The sequence below is a fragment of the Carcharhinus amblyrhynchos genome, chromosome 1 (genome assembly GCF_965287045.1).
Source record: "Carcharhinus amblyrhynchos chromosome 1, sCarAmb.v2.hapA, whole genome shotgun sequence".
Lineage (NCBI taxonomy): Eukaryota > Metazoa > Chordata > Chondrichthyes > Carcharhiniformes > Carcharhinidae > Carcharhinus > Carcharhinus amblyrhynchos.
This window is the reverse complement of record NC_137324.1, coordinates 122,395,528-122,418,322: the sequence shown is the minus strand read 5'-3', so window position 1 is coordinate 122,418,322 and position 22,795 is coordinate 122,395,528. Positions and strand designations below refer to the sequence as shown.

The 22,795-nt window shown below is 44.3% G+C and overlaps 1 protein-coding gene across 6 annotated transcripts in view; it reads left to right on the top strand.

Moving 5' to 3' along the window:
- The window catches only part of egf (epidermal growth factor), a 118,000-nt gene that overhangs the window by 50,390 nt on the left and 44,815 nt on the right, over positions 1–22,795 (top strand). For all 6 annotated transcript variants that reach the window (XM_080191851.1, XM_080191838.1, XM_080191844.1 and 3 more), the window contains 7 exons: positions 1,676–1,801; positions 3,570–3,706; positions 5,082–5,230; positions 8,785–8,889; positions 10,993–11,216; positions 11,326–11,493; positions 16,264–16,410. In XM_080191851.1, the coding sequence (XP_080047977.1) occupies positions 1,676–1,801; positions 3,570–3,706; positions 5,082–5,230; positions 8,785–8,889; positions 10,993–11,216; positions 11,326–11,493; positions 16,264–16,410 (1,056 nt within the window). The remainder of the gene's footprint in view (positions 1–1,675; positions 1,802–3,569; positions 3,707–5,081; positions 5,231–8,784; positions 8,890–10,992; positions 11,217–11,325; positions 11,494–16,263; positions 16,411–22,795) is intronic.

Genomic DNA, 22,795 nt, shown 5'->3' with positions numbered 1-22,795 from the left:
TCAAAAGTCTGAAGGCAGCAGGGAAGAAACTGTTCTTGAGTTGATTGCAACATGATCTCAGACTTTTGTATCTTTTTCCCAATGGAAGAAGGTGGAAGAGAGAATGTCTGGGGTGCGTGGGATCCTTAATTATGTTGGCTGCTTTGCCGAGGCAGCAGATAGTGTAGACAGAGTCAATGGATGGGAGGCTGGTTTGCGTGATGGATTGGGCTAATTCATGACATTTTGTAGTTCCTTGCAATCTTGGGCAGAGCCAGAGAGATACCAAGCTGTGAGACAAGCTTGGTATGGCTCCTGCTCTGCCCAAGACTTCCGCCAAGTTAGTTTCTGGTGTAACAAAAATCTATTTGTTAGATTGCAATGTTGTGTTTCTGATGCTTCATGAGACGCCCTTTGACTTCCTTGCAAAATGAAATGTTGGCTGAGATTCTCCCATCCCAACCTGCAACCTTTCTGGCAGGATGGCAGATGCGCATCACTGGCCTTGTTCTGGGATTTGCCCATGCGCTGGGAACGCATGCACATCTCCCAGAGCCAGCAAACAGTCACAGGCCAGACCATGCTGGAAATCAGCTGGAAGGCATGTAAGTAATTTGAATCTTTTTTTAATATCTTTTTAAATGTCAGGAACTTACTGGTCCTGATAGAATCTCCCACCCCACCAGGAGTGCTTCATTCTGACGGGATTTAGAGTAGCTCCCCATGCTCAGGGAACTAGCAGGAGACCCTGCTGGCAATCAGGGCCCCCCAGGGGCTTCAGCAGCAGGGGGAGGTGGTGCTCCCTGGGCAGAGGCACCGTGGCAGTGTCAGTCTATGTCCCCTGGCACTGCCCAAGGGGCAAAGTGTCTGTGCCTGGGGGGTACATTAGCACTGCCCACTAGACATCAGGCAGTGGGGTGGGGCCTATTGTGGGCAGGGCCTAGGGGCAATCAGTGGAATGGGGAGTCCTGCTGCCACTCTGCAATGGGATCGGTCTGAGATGGAGGGAGGGCAGTGATTGGGGCAGGCTGGGGGTGGTGGTCTGTGGGGGGGGAGGGGTGAGTCCCGGGGAGGAGGGGGGTCTGATCCTGTGGGGTTCAGCAGGGGAGTCTGCCGGGGTGAGGGGCACTGCTGGGGGGGTGTGGAGGGGAGGGCTGGACATTAGGGTGCTCCAGGGTGAGGGGGGGGGTCAGGGCTGGCCTCAGAATTGTTGTGGGGGCCGTGATGGCGTCATAGGGGAGGGTGGCTGGAGGAACATCACTACGGGGGTCCCTGGCCGGCCAGCGATCAAGCTGGCTAGCAAACAGGGAATCTGACAGATCGGGGCCACTGTGCATGCACAGTTCCAGAACTGTCAGACTCTGGTGCGAATAGGCCCCGCTCCCCAGGGTCTTAATGGCGTTCACGATTGGGACCTCTGCAGTGCACAGAATGCGGAGATTCAGGTGAGAAGCTGAACTCAGAAAACAGTCAGAATTTAGAACAGTTTTCCCACCAATTCAGTACTTTTGGGAGAATCGTAGCTGTTATTTCAGGCTGCAGCTATTTTAAATATATTAATCTCTACTAAACAATATTAGACCAGTATTCCTTTTCTCAAGAGCACCCTCTTGACAAAAAGACAGGAAAAGTATGAATAGTATTTGTGCTTAGAAGTTATGAGTGATCCCATGACCAATTTGGTTTTATTTTTCAGGTTGTTCTGCACCAGATAATGGTGGCTGTAGCCAGATCTGCGTACCACATAATTTGGCATCATGGGAATGCGAGTGTCTTCCTGGATATCAACTACAACTTGATGGACAACATTGCAGTGCCTCAGGTCAATGTTGACAATTTTAATAAACCATGTCTTCTCGATTTTGGACAAAGCGTCATAAACATTAATGGGGAAGTAAAGACTTTGGGGAAGTTCGTTCAATTTAAAGCACTCTCCCAATAACTCTGTAATAAAATCAATTTTTAGAAATAGAGTAAGTTTTCAAACTTGCAATCAGACATGGAACTTTGCCCATTGGGAGCACATATCAGTTTAAAGTTTTATTTATTAGCCACAAGTAGGCTTACATTAACACTGCAATGAAGCTACTGTGAAAATCCCCTAGTCACCACACTCCAGTGCCTCGGATACTCTGAGGGAGAATTTAGCATGGCCAATCCGCCTAACTAGCATGTTTTTTGGACTGTGGGAGGAAACTAGAGCACTTGGTGGAAACCCAAGAGTGTATTTCAATCACATAAAATTATGACTGGGGCACACTCGAAGCTCAATTTGTTCTGCTAACAGACAAAAACTCCAAGTGATGAATCAATTCATAAAAATGACTTTTATGTTTATTTTTGAGAAGTCTAATTTCCTTTCCCCAATTTCTTTTTGAGAAACTGTCTCCTTACATCTTTCTCCACCATAACTTTGCCTCTAATAATAAGAGTGAGGAGTTCATGGTCTAACACTTAGGCTGAGATTATCTATTCAGTTTCCTTTAATCCTTCCTCCATCACCCCTCTGTCTACCTCGGCTAAACCTCCCCCAAGGCTCGCCCTGCCCTTTCTCTTGTCTTTCTCCCATGTCTTCTCTGAGCTCATTATGTTAATGTGACCTCACTCCTGCATAAATTGTTCATTCTCTTTGGGTGCTGTCTGCCTCTCCTTGAAAGTTCCATCTTCACCCCTCCTCAAATAAGTCGACTTTCAACTCTTCTTCCTTTGTAAACTACCACTGAATCTTGAATCTCTGCTTCTTCAGCAAAATCCTTAGAAGTGCTATTACCCTCTCCAAATTCCTATCTATCTGTTCCACAGTCCCTCCATTCAAGGTTCCCTCCTACTCTAGAATCAAACTTACAAAGTAAACTCTTTGTGACTGTGGAAAAGTGGAGTTTTTAAAGAGGGAAGTTATCAATGAATGAACTTTTCAAAAGTTTTGTTTTACACATACTACTGCCCCTATGTGGTTCATTTCTTCTTTCAAGTGTATAGTGGGTGAATGGGTACGACATGCAATAGCAAGGAGGAGTCATAGTGCTTGGCTGGGGAGGAGCTTATCTTGGCATGGCGGGCATGAGGAGGACCGCTTGTACTTACCTTTTTTTCAAAGGGTTCCCATATACAGATTACGGTTCACAATGTCTCTGAGGTGCATTGAACTCTGGCACTTTGAGAAGCTGGACCGACTCCATGAAATTTGAGGAGGACTGGGATGTGCCTATTCCTGTGTTGGAGCCAGCCAGATGGGGAATGCAAGGTGCAGGCTTACAAGTTGAAGAAACCAACACCCTTAAAGGGCACTTCCAATAATCAAAAACCCTGGAATGGGATTGGGAATCCTGAACTTGGAACCTGCTACCATTTTTAAAGGGCTCCTAAATCATAACAATTCATTGGAAATTGAGAGCATATTCTGGTAGCCAATGACAATGGCAGGATTTTGCAGCTTCGCTTGTCCTTAACTGTGAAATCTCACCCAGGATCAACGGACCTTCCCATTTCCCACCCCTCGCCTGCTCCATTTCCTGTGGTGGATGGGGCAGTAAAATTCTGGCCTTTGATTTTGAACTGGTATGGAAAATAATGCAATTTGTATTTAACAGGTCCCAGACCATTTTTGTTATTTGCAAATAGCCAAGATATACGGCACATAAACTTTGATGGAACAGATTATCATATTGTGCTGGAAAGACAGATGGGAAGAGTCTTAGCACTTGATTATGACCCTGTGCAAAGAAAGGTAAGTAGTATTTTAAAACTTCCTTAGAATTAGGACTCCCTTTCAGGTTTCTATTAATATGTTAATTTTTAATTGATACTCCAGCCACAGGAGTTTGGAAATTACTATTGGCGAAGTTAATGACAACACCCTCCACTATTCAGGTGACATTTCTCTGTTTGTTACTTTTGGATTAACTTTTAGATGAGATAATCTAAAATCAGGTATTAATTAGATATATCTTTTAACATCTGGGATTCCTCATTGACTCGAGGCCTCTGTTAGGACAGTTGCCCCCTCCCCTAGCAGTGCTGATAAGCAATGGTGAGCTACTTGTTCTGAGTGGCTAGCAGGGGCCCTCAATACTGGGGGAGACCCAGCAGTAGCCACCTAAGTGTCTGATGGACATTTCATTTCATTGGGCTCCCTTCCCTCATGGAACTGGCAGCCAATTGATTAAATTAAATTAAAACTCATTAAATCCCACCCACTGAAACGTCTCAATCCCACAAGAAACATTGGCTTCGATATTAATTCCTTCCCTCCACTGCCCTGATAAGCAAGAGAGAGTCGAGGATGGAGGGAGACTAGAATTAGTTGTGGGGAGCATATCTGCAATACATTGCATACATGCCCTCCACTTTTTCTTACACCGGGAGGCATTCAAGGGTCCCACCAGAGAGTGATGGAGCATTTAATTAACATGTTTATATCCCATGGGATATGGAAATGCACAGTAAGAAGTCTCACAACAGCAGGTTAAAGTCCAACAGGTTTATCTGGTAGCACTAGCCACAAGCTTTCAGAGCACTGTCCCTTCATCAGGTGAGTGGGAAGCACAGTAAGAAGTCTCACAACACCAGGTTAAAGTCTAACAGGTTTATTTGGCACAAGCTGCAAGTTTTCGGAGCACTGGCCTTTCATCAGGTGAGCCCAGTCCAATGCTGGCATCTCCACATATGGAAATGCACCACTGGAAAGGAGGAATGAGTTTCTGGCTCCACAAGGTAAATGCTTATGGCAGATCAAGAGGAGCAGAGGGCTTCCAAGGGACCCTCAAAGAGAGAAGCTATTATCCTCCTGCCCGCATTCTGATTGCCAGGAAGTCCACTCCAGCTCTCCTGATTGTCAGTTAACTGAGGTAGACTTACCCTTGGGGTGTCTCATGCTGGCATTGTGTGTGTTCCAAAAAAATGATGTTGTATTCTCCAGCCACTTCATACAGCCTGAAACAAGTAGACCTGATGAGTGGTTTACTATTGATGATGGTTTGGTCATGCATTTGCAAGATTATTGTGTGTTTTCACCCAGGCACAATGCTCTTTAATACTCAAAGGGTTGATCTGGTTAGTCTTTAACAGTTTTTTAATTCACTTTTTGTGGTTTTGTTTTGTAGATTTATTTTGCTCATACAGGCTTGAAGTGGATCGAAAGAGCTAATCTGGATGGTTCTGAGCGTGAGGAGGTTATTAGCGATGGGATGGATTTGCCTGAAGGAATAGCAGTGGATTGGATTAACCGGAAATTATATTGGACTGACAGAGGGTATGTCCGGAGTTATGAGATAATCCTTGATGTTTAGCTTAATGTTATGTCAGATGTAGCGCGTGTTTAGCTGAACATCTGTTAGTGCTCCTTCAGTCACCCATCAGCAAATAGGATTTAGAAATATTTAGAGACCAAATTAAGTTCAATCTAAAGATAAGAAGTGACTGTATTCTAACTCTCACTGACTGACAGGAAAACAGTATTCATTTTCCTAACATATTTGGGGAAATCAGTAATTTACCATATTCCCGATGATTTACATGCATAGATCTCTCAAATTAAACAATGGCTGGGACTTTCCTCCCCTCAAGGCATGTAGTGGGTCAACCACTGATGTTTGGCAGGTCAGGAAGGCCTTGATGGTGGGCGGAGCTGGAAAATCTCGACCAACAGAAGATTTCAACATGGTTCTATAGCACATAGAATCCTTAGAGTGCAGAATGAGGCCAATCGACTCATCGGGCAGGAATTCTGGCTGCAATCACCCCAAAGCCAGAAAATCCTGCCCATGGTCAATGGATCTTTTCATGGTCTACCCGCTACTCCTGCTATCATTCCCATGGCAGGTGGGATGGGACAATACCCCCCATCAAGTCTGCACTGACTCTCTGAAAGAGCATCGCACCCAGGCCCTCCCCTTCACCTTATCCCTGTAACCCCATGAATTTACCATGGCTAATCCACCTAATCTACACATCTTTGGACACTAAGGAGTAATTTAACATGACAAATTCACCTGTCCTGCACATCTTTGGAATGTGGGAGGAAACCAAAGCACCCAGAGGAAACCCACACAGACACAAGGAAAACTTGCAAACTCCATACGGACAGTCATCCAAGGCTGGAATCGAACCTGTCTCTGGTACTGTGAGGCAGCAGTGCTAACCACTGTGCCACCCTGCTTCCCTGTACCTCATGTGTATGTACTATGATTTCTACTAGTGTCATTCCTTCATGTATTGCCACTGAAAATAAGTGATTGATGGATATAGGCCTCTGCCACATTTCTTACAATGTAATTCAACCAATTTCAGTTGTGACGTTAGCTAAAATGTCTCAATATCACTATTAGGATTTCTATGTTTTCAAATTAAATCTTAAAGTGATGAACTCCCATCTATATCTGCTCTTCTAAGCTCTTCTTGCCATCTTACATGTGCGTATCATTCTGGTGCGGAGCCGATAACTCTAACAAACCTAGCTGCAGAGATGCACAGATGGCCGGGCACTCAGTGAGAAGCCTGCTAAATGACTCCCCTGATGTCTCCTGGCCTGTTGCACTGCCAGAGCAACACAGCGGGCTGGGAGAATTGCCCCATTATCAATCTTATATTGTATGCTGGAGGTTGACAAGAAATAGCAAACTGCAACATACAGTATAATAGTTGGTCGTGTGAGACATGGTGGCACAGTAGTTAGCACTGCTGCCTCACAGTGCCATGGACCTGCTTCAATTCCAGCTTTGGGTGACTGTGTGTGGAGTTTGCAAATTCCCCATGTCTGTGTGGGTTTCCTCTGCGTGGTCCGATTTCCACCCACACTCCAAAGATGTGCTGGTTAGGTGGATTAGCCATGATAAATTATCCTTAGTGTCCCAAGATGTGTAGGTTAAGAGGATTAGAGGGTAAATGTGTGAGATTATGGGAATAGGGTGGGAAGTGGGCCTAAGTAAGATGCGCTGTTGGAGAGTTGGTGTAGACTCAATGGGCCGAATGGCCCTCTTCTGATTCTACGTGATATATGGGGGGAGGGTGATTCTCCCAAAAAAAAGTATCAATTTCACATAAGAACTGGAGTAAATCACACTGTTTTTTTTAGCAGGTTTTCAAAATGAATCTCCCACACTCTGTGCACTACAGAGGACACTCGCGTGAATTACGTAAAAAACTGGCGGTGCTGATTCCCACTGAAGAGGCTGAAATCAACATGCTGAGCGGGTCACCGCACATGCACACATTGCTGGGAGATCACTAAACAAGTCCTCTCAGCGTTGAAATCACTGGCCTCAACCCGCCCCCCCACCACCCCCACATTGTTGACCACATTGCTGGTCTCTCATTCCCCCCACAGGCATCGCTGGCCTCTCCATTCCCCCCACCCCCAGCCCCACCTTCATACACACAGTGCTTTTCTGCCATGCACATCCCCTCTCTGCAAGCATTTCCCTCTTGTTGAGTGAGAGCTTGAACATTGCAGCACCTCCCCCCCCCACCGGACTTCCTGAGGCTCCCGGAGTGGCCTAGCTACCTCCTCCAACTCCTGAGCCACCTCCTCCTCGTCAGCCGTCACCACAATGGCCAGTTCTAGATCAATAAGTCCGAGATTCATTCTACATGATAGGGGTCAGGAACAGCGATTGAGAGATACTTGTCATTGCTTGCAACTACCCCAGCACCACATCCCTCCCCTATCCCTTACTGGGACCAGTAACTGCTCCTGTGGATGCTGGCAACTCAACACAAACAGGGGTGCCATGCGTCACCTGATTAGGTTGCTTGTCATTGGCATTGTAAACACGGCAGGTGGTAGAGCTTACAGGCTGGTGTGGTGGCATGGCCGTTGAGCTCCACTGAGCCATAACCATGGGTGCTAATACAACATTTCCTCCCAGCATGTGCTGCAGATCAGAGGCACGGGGCAGGGACAGACTCCTGATTATCACAATATTGGTTTCCATTCACTGCAAAGTACATGCAGTTTGAGTGTCTGTGTTAACCTGAGCTCCCCCACTTGGAGCACTAGCTGCCTGAACTGATGAGCCCTCAAGCAGCACATGATGCACTTACCCCACTGACCCACACAAACCCCAGCATTCAGTCCATTCCCTCATCATAGCCAGAGCAATGGAACATCCCAGTTGTTGCAGACTGCAGTCTGACCAGCACTCAGTAAAACACTCCATCCCACAGAGACTACATGTAATATTCCTGGGCCTGGGGACAGCACCTAAAGCTCTCCGGGAACTTCCCCACAGCAAGCAGAAATTTTCCTGGCCCTGCCTCTGATGTCCCCAGCGCTCATAAAACTTAGCTCCTCACTCCTGTTCAACGCTACCACACCAGGTCCCGACTGTTAAACAGCGGTTATAAACACCATCAGCGTGATGTCACGCTTGAGTGGGAGGCAATGAAAGCGAGGCTGAAGATTCTAGTCACGGACCCACTAATGACATGCTAAGATATTTTAATGAATGCAAATTGCTGTTACGCTGGTTTTCAGTGTGGATCCGTTGATGTGAAAAAAACTTAGGCTGGGAGATGTTGGAGGCCTGGGCACCCAGCACAAATCATGCGAATCGGCCACCAGTGACGTATCCCAGCCCGCTGAACTACTTGATCAGTACAGTAGGATGGGACAATGCCCCCCATGATGTCTGCCTGCACAGTCATCAATGCTCCTTTCTCCCATAACTATATACATCTTTCTTTGTTGGCAAAGTCATCTTATTAGATATTTTACTATTAGAAATAGTGTCAAAGTTAAAAATATATAACTGGAATCAAATGTTGAATCACTACAGTAGCCTGATCAATATCCCCCATTTGTTACAGGTTGTCACACATTGAGAAGAGTGAACTGAATGGGTTGCACAGAGAAGTAATCGTGACTGAAGGTGTCAACAAACCAAGAGGAATTGTTGTTCATCCATTAGCAAAGTAAGAATGTGAAAATATATTGCATAATAACATTGCTTAAAATTCAAATGCATCAAATGTCTTTAGAAAATTGTGGAATTTTAAAAAATCTGATTGAAACTTGCCAAATTTTGAGGACTAAAAGTTTTATTCACAGCACCTTCTGAAGATGTTTTGCCCATGCTCCAATATTTCCATCGTAAAGCAGTTAGTCCAATCAGTCTGTGGTAAAGTGTACTGAAGCATCATTAAGCTTCATTCACAACAATGGAGAATGGAAAGTTGATCCTCTACTCACTGAAGCTCCCAATCTCAGGCCTGTCCTTGTAGAAATACACTGAATGGGTATTTCACTGGAGAAGAAATTGTGGAGCAGCAAGTCTTCAAATGTTCAGACATCCTCCTGCTTTCGGTAGCATCGGTGGAAGCCCAGGAACAGGTGTGCAAAAGGACACTGAGACATTTCTTAGTCCAATAAATGTGTTATAAATGGGTAATGTTGAAATATTGGACAAAGAAATTTTATCCAAATGTGCAGCTACTATCATTCAGGCCAATTTAAACCCACTGAGTTTAAAGAGGTACGCTGGTGAACATTTGGTGACAACTGGAAACAAAATAGAGGCAAAAGCAGGGAGCTGAGATAAAAATGACTAAGCAAAACAATCACTGGTACACATAAACAGATATCGCTTCTCGTTAGTTCAGCCTTAGCTCAGATCAATGAATCTCACATATATCCAGATTAATTCTCATCTGAAAATGCACAAAGCAAGAGCGATAGTTTCATCAGCTCCAGAAAAGTTCTATGGTAACCAATATTAATCTCATGCATCGGACTAGATTTTCTATCCTGTTGCCATGCAATTTTGGGGCATTATCAGGCAGTCAGAAGAGAAATGTGGCAGGGACTCTTTCAACTGTCTGTGGTCACAATATTTCTTATGCTGAGTTGCTGATTTTAACCAGATTGTGGGAAGGAGAGTGTCATAGTGGCACAGTGGTGGGTGGCACGGTGGCACAGTAGTTAGCACTGCTGCCTTGCAGCTCCAGGGACCGGGTTCAATTTGGCCTTGGGTGACTGTCTGTATGGAGTCTGCACGTTCTCCCAGTGTTTGTGTGGGTTTCCTCTGGGTGCTCCAGTTTCCTCCCACACTCCAAAGATGTGTGGGTTAGGTTGATTGGCCATACTAAATTGACCCTTACTGTCAAGGGGGTTAGCAGGGTAAATGTGTGGGGTTATGGGGATAGTCCCTGGGTAGGATTGTGGTTGGTGCAGACTCAATGGGCCAAATTGCCACCTTCTGCACTGTAAGGATTCTACCTTTCTATGATTCTGAGATGCCACTTAGAGAGGAGGTCAAATTGAAAACCAGTTGAGCCGCCCTCTTGTCATGGGAATTACAGCAGCCAGTTTAATAGCACAAGCAGAGCTCTCCATACAGGAGGGCTGTCATTCATTCACCAGGAAGCAGTTTGAGATGCGAGGAGGCTCACGGCCAGATCATTTCTATCCTTCCTTACAAGATTAGTTTACTCTGTTTTCTTTGAACTAGCCGCCTAATTGAAGTATGTAAAATAGTAATGAGGCAATATTGTTTCCCACCAATGATTTATAACTTGAATCTTTGTTATTTTTATGCTAGTTCAAATTAAGCACTTTAATGTGTCACAATTTTATGGTAGGTTGTGTACGCAAATTACTCTCTAATTCCAATGTACATTGTTAAAATGCCACAGAGCACTGAAAGAAGTGCTGCATTCCTGACATCTGAGTGTGGATAGCCAGTCTATTAGTTGTTGCAGCTTTATAACTGCAGTACAACACACTACAAAAAAAAGTGTATAAAAGTATTTAAAAGATCTACGTTACTCAGACAATGGGTCCTTTTAATTTTTTTCCCCAAAATGTTTATCACCGTACAATGGGGAGACACAATTGACATAAGGGAATTCCTGATACACGGAATTTAATAAGCTGTTATTTTGTCTGATGCACCCTTCTGTGGCTGATGTACAGTTGGAATATATCTACATCAATGATGGATGGGCATAATTAAAACACTCCAACTAAATAAAATTACTTATTCAACTGTTTGTTGTCTATTATGTCATTTAATGAAGGAAGCTGTTCTGGACAGACTGGGGAGATAAACCTAGAATAGAAAGTTCTTCCTTAGAAGGTGATGGTCGTTTGGTTATTGTCAGCACTGAGCTGGTGTGGCCCAGTGGAATAACCATTGACTACCTAAGAGACAAGCTGTACTGGTGCGATGCCAAAAAATCTGTAATTGAGTTGTCAGATCTAGATGGATCCAACCGTCGGATACTTGCACAAAATGAAGTAGGTGAGGTTCTATTTTTTTTAACCAAACAAATTTTGCAATAGTTTCTCAGCCACAAAAGAAAGTGAACAGCTCTTGAAGAAATTACCTGCATTTTCTCCCCTTTCTGCAGGACACCCATTTGATCTGGCAGTATTTGAAGATCATATTTGGTTTACAGACTGGAGCAAGCCTTCTCTTATGAGAGTGGATAAGTGGACAGGTCGCAATAGAGTACGACTCCGAGGCAGTATGCTTAGACCTTCATCCATGGCTATAGTTCATCCAATAGCCAAACCAGGTAACTTCATTCAGCATTAACAGTCTGGTTGGCATAAATGAGAATTAGTTTAAAAGTACAGCCCAGTCAATCCTTTTAGTTCCTGCAGTGAAGAATTTTTGTAATTAAAATTATCCTTGCTGTTATGGGCAACCTTAACCAAACCCACCTGATGGGAAACAAATGAGACCGGGTACAACCTTGGTTTTCCATCCTGCCCAATTTTACTCTGAATAATTTTGAATGCCAGTGTAAAACTGGTATACCACATGATCCAGTAGTTTCCCATTGGTTGTTAGGTGGCAGCTTGTAGTTGTGCAGAAACCTTAACACTGAAGGTGGCTATTTGACCCATTGTGCTTCTGCCTTGGTAAAAACAGTATGATTACTTTCCCAGAGTAACTTGTCGTTTGTGAAGCATTTAGAATTTCCTTGGAGTATGAAAGTTGCTAGGCTGGATTTTCGTGGAGAAGATGGGAAGGTCTAGTTGGAAAACTTCCCAACTGAGCAGATCTGTCTCCTTTAAAATGGTCCCACTGTAACAGGGAGATGGAAGAAAGATGAAAACCCATCATCTCCAGAGGCATACCTGGGATAGCAAAGAAGACTGGCGGCTAGCCAGGCAGGGAAGCTAACCCATCCACCTCCACTTATTGGAATATCCATTCATAAGAACATAAGAACATAAGAAATAGGAGCAGGAGTAGGCCATCTAGCCCTTCGAGCCTGCCCCGCCATTCAATAAGATCATGGCTGATCTGTCGTGGCTCAGTTCCACTTTCCCGCCCTCTCCCCATAACCCTTAATCCCTTCTCTTATCAAAAACCCATCAACCCGCTTCTTAAAAATATTTAGCGAGGCAGCCTCCACCACTTCAACGGGCAGAGAATTCCAGAGATTCACCACCCTTTGAGTGAAGAAGTTCCTCCTCAACTCCGTTCTAAACCGCCTCCCCTTTATCTTGAGGCTGTGCCCCCTAGTCCTACTGTCTTTTTTGAGCGGGAAGAGTCTCTCCACCTCTATCCTATCCATCCCATTCATCATCTTATACGTCTCAATGAGATCTCCCCTCATTCTTCTAAACTCTAACGAGTACAAGCCTATTCAATTATAATAATGTGTCAGATCTTCACACCTTCGCCCCAGGCTCAGTCCCTCACACATCCTCCATGTCCCCTGTGTCCTTTATGCCTTTCTATGGTCCCATATATCCTCCATGACCCTTCCACATTCCATCATATACATGTGGTCCCACATAAACCCCATTCCCCTCCATGCCCCCGCATATCCCCCATGCCCTCATGTTCACTCATCTCCCTATGAGCTTTCATACATCCCATGCCACCTCATATCCCTCATTCCTCCTCCATGTTCCTCATGTAACGTCCATAGCTACTCGCTAGAATCCACTCTGGGCAGACCTCAAGTTGACTTTGAAATGGAAATTAAAACAAATTAACTTCTAACAATCTAATCCCATTCAAACATACTATACCAAAAAATCTTCCTTCAGAAACAGCCATTCCAAAAAATTAAATCCCCTCATATGGTCAATCTGTTGTAAACCAAACAAATGTCTTTCACTGACCACATCAAAGATGGCTAATCCTTTAATGATCTCTTAAAACTATTATTCAAAATCTCTAACAATCCCCCTACTCAGCTAAGTGGATCTGGACATTTTGAAACTCAGGTTAACTTTCATAATAGCCACAGCTATCATTATAAGTCAATTCAACTTACATTTCATTGAACCTATTGAAATGGCAAAAATGCGTGGCTAAGGATTACTTAAGATACAGCTGATGGTGTCTGAATCAAAAATGCCTAGAAGCAGTAAGAGGGCTTTTTTATGCTCTAACTAACAGTTGCTTTTATTTATTTGTTTTTATTTATTTGTAAAATGGCATTTAAATCCTTTCAGGTTATTTCACTAGAACTTCCAATTACTACATTAAAAACAGACCTAAACTACAATAGATCATGTAATTACTGAAACTGAAAGAACAAGTGTATTTCAAAGCCTGTCCATAAAATAATTGTCTTTCCACACTCTTGACTTGCAATCTTCCAATGTTCTTGTCTCCTCTGAGGGGTCGTGAATCACATCTATTTACTGAAAGGGTTGTCTATTCAAGTTGTGGAGGTACTTAAACGATCTCTGCAATGTAGCTAGTAAGGTTGGGAGTGCTGCATGCATGCTGACTGCCTGCACTCTTATCCTATGCCAGAAATGGAAATGCAGTAAAAAGTCTGACAACACCAGGTTTAAGTCCAACCGATTTATTTGATAGTAAACTCACTAGCTTTCGAGGGGTTTCCCTCTTCTTCAGGTGAATGGAGAGTTCTGGCCTCAGACAGAGCATATAAAGCACTGACAGTTTACAGATTACAGACTACAGTTTACAGTTTACAGACTGTCCTCGAGGACGGTCTCAACAGGGATCTTGGGTTCATGTCGCACTATCTGTAACCCCCGTGACTTGCCTGGGTTTGCAAAACCTCATTCACTGTACTGTCTGGAGACAATACACATCTCTTTAACCTGTGATCAATGCTCCTTCCACTCACATTGTCAGCCACTTTAAGACTTGAACAGCGGGTTAGGTGTAAAGATTCGCATTCTAATCAGTAATCTGTAAACTGTCTGTGCTTTATATGGTCTGTCTGAGGCCAGACTCTCCATTCACCTGACGAAGGGGCAAACCCTAAAAGCTTGTGAGTTTACTATCAAATAAATCGGTTGGACTTAAACCTGGCGTTGTCAGGCTTTTTACTGTGTTTACCCCAGTCCAACGCCGGCATATCCACATCAGAAATGGAAATGGACAGCAGGAATCGTGGAATTGGGTCCCACCGCCACTTCAAAGGATGCCATTTCCTGACTCAGTGAAAATTCTGGATCATTATATACAAAGGTTCCCTCATTCTTTTGTTCCACATCAAGCTGCTTATTCTAATCCTATTTTTCTGCTATTTTAATGTCCTCTTTATATACAGAAAATGTGCGTTATACTTAGGAAGATGTTTTAAAAGTATTTTGATTATTTCTGCTGGCTGGTGGTACAGAGTCAGTGATAAGACATTTCTGGATTGCGAGCAGGATTTTTCTGCTGCCTTTTCTCTCTTCACTATTTGTTCTGAAGAGTGAATAGGTGATCAGCAACAGCATAATGTTATTTTTATTTTGGTAATCATACAGATACATTGTGAATCCTTATTTAACTCAACTCCCTTTTTGAACTGGACCATTCTTTGCCACTCACTGTCATGATTATATATTGTTAAACACATTGCTATCAATAGCATTTACAGTCAGCAACATGATTATCAATCTGGAGCAAATTAAGTTAAAGAACAAGTAATAAGGACAAATGCATTCAGAAAGATGAACAGAGAAAGTCTCAGTAGATCTGACAGCATCTGCAAGCAAAGAAAACAGAGTTAACAGCTGGAACTCTCACAGAATCGGAGCGGACGAGGGTCCGACAACAGAAATCTCCACTGACCTCGGGCGGGAATTTCCAGTCTCGCTCAAGCAGGACTGTAAAATCCTGCCCAACGTTTCAAGTCCATCTGACTCTTCATCATAACTAAAGAGAGAGGGAAGTGTATTGGATATTAAACTGTAAAATGTCAGATCTACGTGTCAGAATTTGCCATGAGCGAACGTGTAGCACACATTGTGTGTTACACTTTGACATTTGCTTTTCTCCAGGCTTTTGCATTAGAAGCTGCTGTCAGCGAGCTATTCAAACAGCACAGTGCTCTCTACAAGTCACCTGTGGGCCAGCATGAATAAGACTGTCCTTAAACCATCAGATTGAAAAATTGTTAAATCAACACCACAAAGTCTGAACAAGGAAAGGTCATTCGGAATATTGAATTCATTAGCAAATCACGTACAGAATGCAAAATCACAAGAGAGAGTGAAAGATCAGTTTAACAAGGTGGGATAAAATGAATAAATAAATTAAAATAAATCTCCAGTATTGATTAAAATCCGGAGGAATGATTCTCCACACTTGCAAAAATTGGCAGCGCAGTGGCACAGTGATTGGCACTGCTGCCTCACAGCACCAGGGACCTGGGTTCGATTCCCGGCTTGGGTCACTGTCTGTGCGGTGTCTGCACATTCTCCCTGTGTCTGCGTGGGCTTCCACTGGGTGGTCCGATTTCCTCCCACAGTCCAAAAGATGTGTTGGTTAGCTGCATTGGCCATGCTAAATTCTCCCTCAGTGTAACCAAACAGATGCTGGAGTGTAGTAACTAGGAGAGTTTCACAGTAACTTCATTGCAGTGTTAATGTAAGCCTTACTTGTGACACTAATAAATAAACTTTTTAAAAAATCCTGCTCGAGAGAGATCATGTGGTAGTAACTAAGACTTTCCTTGCTGTTAAAATGTTCTTTGAACATAATGAACGAACCTTTCTTTCTCTGGCAAGTTTAGTCCATATCTACCATGTTAGTGAGGAACTTCACAATATTCATTAAACTGTTAATGACATATTTCATGCAGGAAGAATGGCATATCTTGATTATCAGTTTCTAGATTTTTTTGTGTTCAACTGTACACCTCCACGGTCTGATCCAGGTGTAAATATTACCAAAGCAATTCTGCTGTTTCCCTTCTGGCTTTGAAACATTGCTGGTTAATTCATAGAGTAGTGGGAAGATTGTTTATCTGAAACATCTCTAAGGTGCCTAGACATTTACTGTGAACATACTGTTAAAAAAAGTGCTACAACACAGTTGATCTGGGCACAGATTTCTTCTGCTAATATTCCAGGTGCTGATCCTTGCCTGCATAAGAATGGTGGATGTGACCAAGTCTGTGAGAATAGGTTGGGAATTCCATATTGCTCATGCCGTGAGGGTTTCCAGAAGGGAACTGATGGAAAATCATGTCAGGCTATGAATCTTTCACCAACTGCAGGTAAGAAAAATTTCAATCATAGTCCCACTAATTACTGATAATTCCCTTTTTGTATCAATATTTGAATTAATAATATATAGTGTCAGTGAACAGGTTATAGCAATAATCTGCTCACTGATACTCAGATTGTATTCTACCAGGGTCATTCAGCTCCTGACCTCATTTCAGCCCTGGCTCAAACATGGACAAAAGAGCTGGATGCCAGAGGTGAGGTAAGAGTAACTGTCCTTGAAATCAAGGCAGCATTTGACCCAGTGTGGCATACCCACACAAAGGGAGTGGGTGGAGGTCAGTCCTAGGCCCAACCATCTTTAGCTGCTTCATTAATGACATTCCCTCCATTATAAGGTCAGATGTGGGTATGATCACTGATTATTGCGCAATGTTCAGCACTGTTCGTGACTCCTCAGATACTGAAGCAGCCTATGTTGAAATGCAACAATACCTGGACAATATCCAGGTCTGGAGTGACAAGCGACAAGTAACTTTCACTCCACATAAGTGGTGATGCCAGGCAATGACCATCTCCAACAAGAGAGAATCCAACCATTGCTCCTTGACATTCAATGGTATTAGCATCACTGAATCCCCCACTATCATATGGTGTACTGGCCTTCATTAATCGAGGGATTGAGTTTAGGAGTCGGGAGGTAATGCTGCAACTTTATAAGACCCTTGTCAGGCCTCATTTAGAGTATTGTGCGCAGTTCTGGTCGCCTCACTATAGGAAAGATGTAGAAGCTATTGAGAGGGTACAGAGGAGATTTACAAGGATGTTGCCTGGACTGGGAGGCATGCCTTATGAAGTTAGGTTGAGGGAGCTGGGACTCTTTTCCCTGGAGAGACGAAGGTTGAGAGGCGACCTGATAGAAGTTTACAAAATGTTGAGAGGAATAGATAGGGTGGACTCTCAGAGGCTATTTCCCCGGGTTGAAATGGTTGCTACGAGAGGACACAGATTTAAGGTGCAAGGAGGGAAGTACAGAAGTGATGTTAGGGGTAAGTTTTTCACTCAGAGGGTGGTGAGTGAATGGAATCGGCTGCCGTCAGTGGTGGTGGAGGCGAACTCGCTGGGGTCTTTTAAAAGACTTCTGGATGAGTATATGGGGTTTAATGAGATTGAGGGTTATAGATAGGTCTGTAGGTTGGTAGGTGTTGATGTGATCGGCGCAACTCGTGGGCCGAAGAGCCTGTTTGTGCTGTAGTGTTCTATGTTCTATGTTCTATCAACATCCTGAGGATTACTATTGACCAGAAATTGAACTGGACGACTGTGGATACAAGACCAGGTCAGATACTAGGAATCCTGTGGTGTGTAACTCACTTTCTGACTCTCCAAAGCCTATCCATCGACAAGACACAAATTAGAAGTATGTTGGATACTCTCCACTTGCCTGGATAAATGCAACTCCATTAACATTCAAGACGTTTGACACTATCCAGGACAAAGCAGCCCGCTTGATTGGCATCCCTTCCACAAACATTCATTCCCTCTATGACTGAACAGTGGCAATCGTGTGTAACATCTACAAGATGCACTGATGGAACTCATCAAATCACTTCGACAGCATGTTCCAAACACACAGCCAGTAGTTTCTAGAAGGCCAAAGGCAGTAGATACATGGAAGCAGCACCACCTAGAGGTTTCCTCCAAGTTACTCACCATTCTGACTTGGAAATATATCACTGCCTTTCACTGCCGTTGAGTCAAAATCCTGGAATTCGCTCCCTAATGACACTGTGGGTGTACTTACACCACATGGACTGCAGCAGTTTAAGAAGGCAGCTCACTACCTTCTCAAGAGCAATTAGGGATGGACAATAAATAGAATCACGACAGTGCAGAAGAGGCCATTCGGCCCATTGAGTCTGCACCGACAACAACCCTGCCCAGGCTCTCTTCCCGCAACTCCACAAATTTACCCTGTTAGTCTCCCAATCAATAAGAGTAAATTAGCACGTCCAATCAATCTAACCCACACATTTTGGACTGTGCAAGGAAACCAGAGCACCATGCAGACACAGGGAGAAAGTACAAACTCTGCACAGACAGTCACCCAAGGCTGGAATTGAGGCCGATGCTGTGAGGCAGCAGTGTTAACCACTGTACCACCATACCTAGGTTGGCCTATTCAGCAAAGCCCACACCCCTTGAATGAATAAAATAAAAAGATTCCTCACCTCAGATTTCCTGCATGATAATTTCTAGTTCTCAAGCAATCATTGCAAGATGCTGTTCAGAAATCAGGAGTTGTGAAAACATTAGCCCAGCAAATTGTAGCACAGAAATAAAATTCACAAAATAAATCAAATTGCAAACACACAGAACTCTCAAGATTAACATTTACTGGCCGGAGTGAGGGTCATTTATCTCAGTTATTAAGATCAAAAGAAAAGGTAGATTTTGAAACAACTGTATCAAGTAGAACTTCCTGTCCTCCTACAACACGATACGTGACTAAAAATCGGCCAATGCCTTCATTCAGTGATTTTGCAGTGTTTTTGCAATGCCCTATAAATGCCACTAGATGTCTTTTATGTCAATGTAACAAGTTTCAAATGCAGATCACATTGAGAAAGCAGCAAACTAATTTCAGTCCTAAATGAACTGAAACTATAAATAAGTGACTAGAATACACCAGCCACAACTAATATGACCAAGCATAATATAACTTCGCCTATCCAGAAGGCAGATACTTAAAAATGTAAAACACAGCAGTCATCTGAAGTAAAATAAAAAAAATGTAGAAAACGCTCAGCAGCATCTGTGGAGAGAGAACACCCGAGTATACACACCACCACCAAACACACCTTCCCCCACCGTGGGGTGACACAGTGGCGTGGTGGTTAACACTGCTGTCTCACAGTGCCAGAGACCTGGGTTCAGTTATCACTGTCTGCGTGGAGTCTGCTAGTTCTCCTCATATCTGTGTGGGTTTCCTCTGAGAGCTCTGATTTCCTCCCACAATCTGAAAGACGTGCTGGTTAGATGCATTGACCATGTAAATTCTCCCTCAGCGTACCCGAACAGGCACTGGGGTGTGGTGACTAGGGGATTTTCATAGTAACTTCATTGCAGTGTTAATGAAAGCCTATTTATGACACTAATAAGTAAACTATTTTTAAAACATTTCAGTCAGCAAACCAGACCACAAGCTTTTGATAGCTACCAGTTTATTACTCCATCCTACTCCTCGGCCTCCTAAAATGTTCCAATGAAGCTTAATGTGGTCTGAAGGAATAGCACCTTATCTTTTGATTAGGCACTTTACAGCTTTACAAATTCAAAACTGAGTTCAACATGATTATTCCCATTGCCTCCAGTTTTTTCTTCCTTGGTGCTTTGTTCAGTTTTAGATGCAAGCTGTTGATTTAACTTCTTCTTGAGCCATCTATTACTTATCCCCTTAACATCTAGGCCAGCATTCTCCCAAAAATTCTAAGTGCTGAATTTATGTAAAAACTGGAGTAAATCCTGTTGGTTTTTTCAGCGGGATTTTCAAAATGAATCTCCCACACTCTGCACTGCAGGGTGCCCTGGCGTGAATCACGATAAAAACCAATGTGTGGGAGCTATTCCTGCCTGAGAGGCCAGCAATAGGGTGCTGAGTGGCCTGTTGTGTATGCGCCAATCTGTTAGAGCGGAGATCTGCGCATGTGCAGTAGCCCCACGCTGCTGGCCTCCTGATTGCTGGTCCGCACAGCAACACCGCATCTCCGGCTAGCCTCGAGCCCCTGATCTGCCTCAATCTCCACCCCTGTTCCCATGGCAGTCCTGATCTCCCAATTCACCCCTTCCCCCCACTGGCAGCCCTGACACCCACACCCCCCTAACCCGATAACCAGCCCTGATTGCTGTCCTCCCTCCCCCTGTAACTGATTCCAATTGTAGAGTGGCAGTGGGACCCCCCCAATGATCCCCCCAATGTCCCACCCTCAAGAGGACCCACATCTCTTGCCCTGTTCCCTTGGCGCTGCCAAATACCCATTGGGCAGTGCTGAGGTGCACCCTGGGCATTGCCATTTTGCCCCTGGAGACCAGACTGGCACTGCCAAGCTGACAATGCCCAGGGTGCATTCTTCCTTAAACCTGACCTCCTGGGGGCCTCCACGGCCTCCCTTCATTCCAGCGAGGTCAGGCTGCCAGCTCATCATGAGTGGGGAGCTGTTGTAAACCCCACTGGAGTGAAACACTCTTGGCAGTGGGAGACAGGCTGGCGCGCCTGGTGAATTCAGTCCCGGGCCCGCTAATCAGATTCAAATACTTATTTCGATATTTTAATCAGTTCCATGACAATTCCTGGTGCGAAACTGATGCCGTTGGAAATCTGGGACCCAGAGATGTGCAGAAGCCATGGTGCCCAGCGGGAAGCCCACTGAACAGACTCCACTTATGCCTTCTGGCCCGTTGCACTGCCCTAGCAGCTCAGCAGGTTGGGAGAATTGCTCCCCTAAATTTTGCCTTGCACCATCATTCCTTTTTCCACTTAATCTCTCTTGTATTACAAATTCTACTTACTCCCTTGCTTCAACAAAATATTCAGCACAGTGGCACAGTGGTTAGCACTGCCGCCTCACAGCACCAGGATCCGGGTTAATTCCGGCTTTGGGTCACTGTCTTTGTGGAGTTTGTACGTTCTCCCTGTGTCTGTGTGGGACTGTCTGGGTGCTCCAGTTTCCTCCCACAGTTCAAAGATGTGTGGGTTATCTTGATTGGTCATGCTAAATTGACACTTAGTGATGCTGGCCTTCATAGCGAGGGGGATTGAATATAAAAGTAGGGAGGTCTTGCTGCAGCTGTATAGGGCATTGGTGAGGCCACAGCTGGAGTACTGTGTGCAGTTTTGGGCGCCGCACCTGCGCAAAGATATTTTGGCCTTGGAGGGAGTGCAGAGGAGGCTTACTAGGCTGATACCGGAGTTGAGGGGGTTGAGCTATGAGGAGAGGCTGAATAAACTGGGCTTGTACTCGTTAGAGTTTAGAAGAATGAGGGGAGATCTCATTGAGACGTATAAGATGATGAATGGGATGGATAGGATAGAGGTGGAGAGACTCTTCCCGCTCAAAAAAGACAGTAGGACTAGGGGGCACAGCCTCAAGATAAAAGGGGGGCCGTTTAGAACGGAGTTGAGGAGGAACTTCTTCACTCAAAGGGTGGTGAATCTCCAGAATTCTCTGCCCGTTGAAGTGGTGGAGGCTGCCTCGCTAAATATTTTTAAGACGCGGGTTGATGGGTTTTTGATAAGAGAGGGGATTAAGGGTTATGGGGAGAAAGCGGGAAAGTGGAACTGAGCAGCGACAGATCAGCCATGATCTTATTGAATGGCGGGGCAGGCTCGAAGGGCTAGATGGCCTAGTCCTGCTCCTATTTCTTATGTTCTTATGTTCTTATGTCAGGGAACATACCAGGGGTCATAGGGATAGGCCCTGCATGGGATAGTTGTCGGTGCAGGTTTGATGGCCGAATGGCTTCCTTCAGCACTGTAGGGATTCTATGATTCTCTCTTTAATGTCCTTTTCCCTGGTACCAGGGAGGCAGCACATCATGCAGAGCACATCATGATGGTTACAGGAATGACTTTCTGTCCCCTTAACTACAGAAACCCATGTAATTGTATTTCTACTCTTTATTGATGCTTTCTTTATGATCCCTTTCCCATTGGTGCCATGATTTGGACTGCACTCCCTCAAGACATCATCATTCCCAGAAGTTCTCAGTGCTGAATTCTGGTTTGAGATTGACACACACCCTGAAGATTGTTACAGCTCCAGTCTCTTCCTCCTCTTCGTTGTGGCCATCCACGTACGACTCCTGAACTCTCATTGCTTATGCTTTGCACACTTCCTGGAATATCGGATTCAGGAAACACTCATCCAGCTCAACATTTTACAAAGAACAAAGAACAACCCAGCACAGGAAACAGGCCCTTCGGCCCAACGAGCCCACGCCGCCGCATCACCCTACACCTATTCTACCCTGCATGTCTACGAATGAATTTTGTCCAGCTATACCTCAAACTTAGAAATCCTGAGCCTGAACTCAAGTATCTTTCTGCACATTTCCTACACATGTGATCCCCAAAATGCATTAAGTGTCATGTAGTTCCCACAAGAATCACAAGCAAAAGGTCTTAGCTGTCCATCTGTGATCCAAGCAAAAATCTCTATTGACTTCGAAAATATAGTTAGCGCCTTGTTTACACTATTAATTTTAGTTAATGCCGCTAGACCTGCTATGGTGTTGATACTCATTTTCATTCACTTATTGTAACAGTTCCCCATTTAATTTTTATTAATTAAGCTGTAAATTTAGTTCAGCACTTCATATAATTTTCCTGTCCTAGTTTAAAACACTGCCCTAGTTTACAGAGAAAACCTAAAAAAA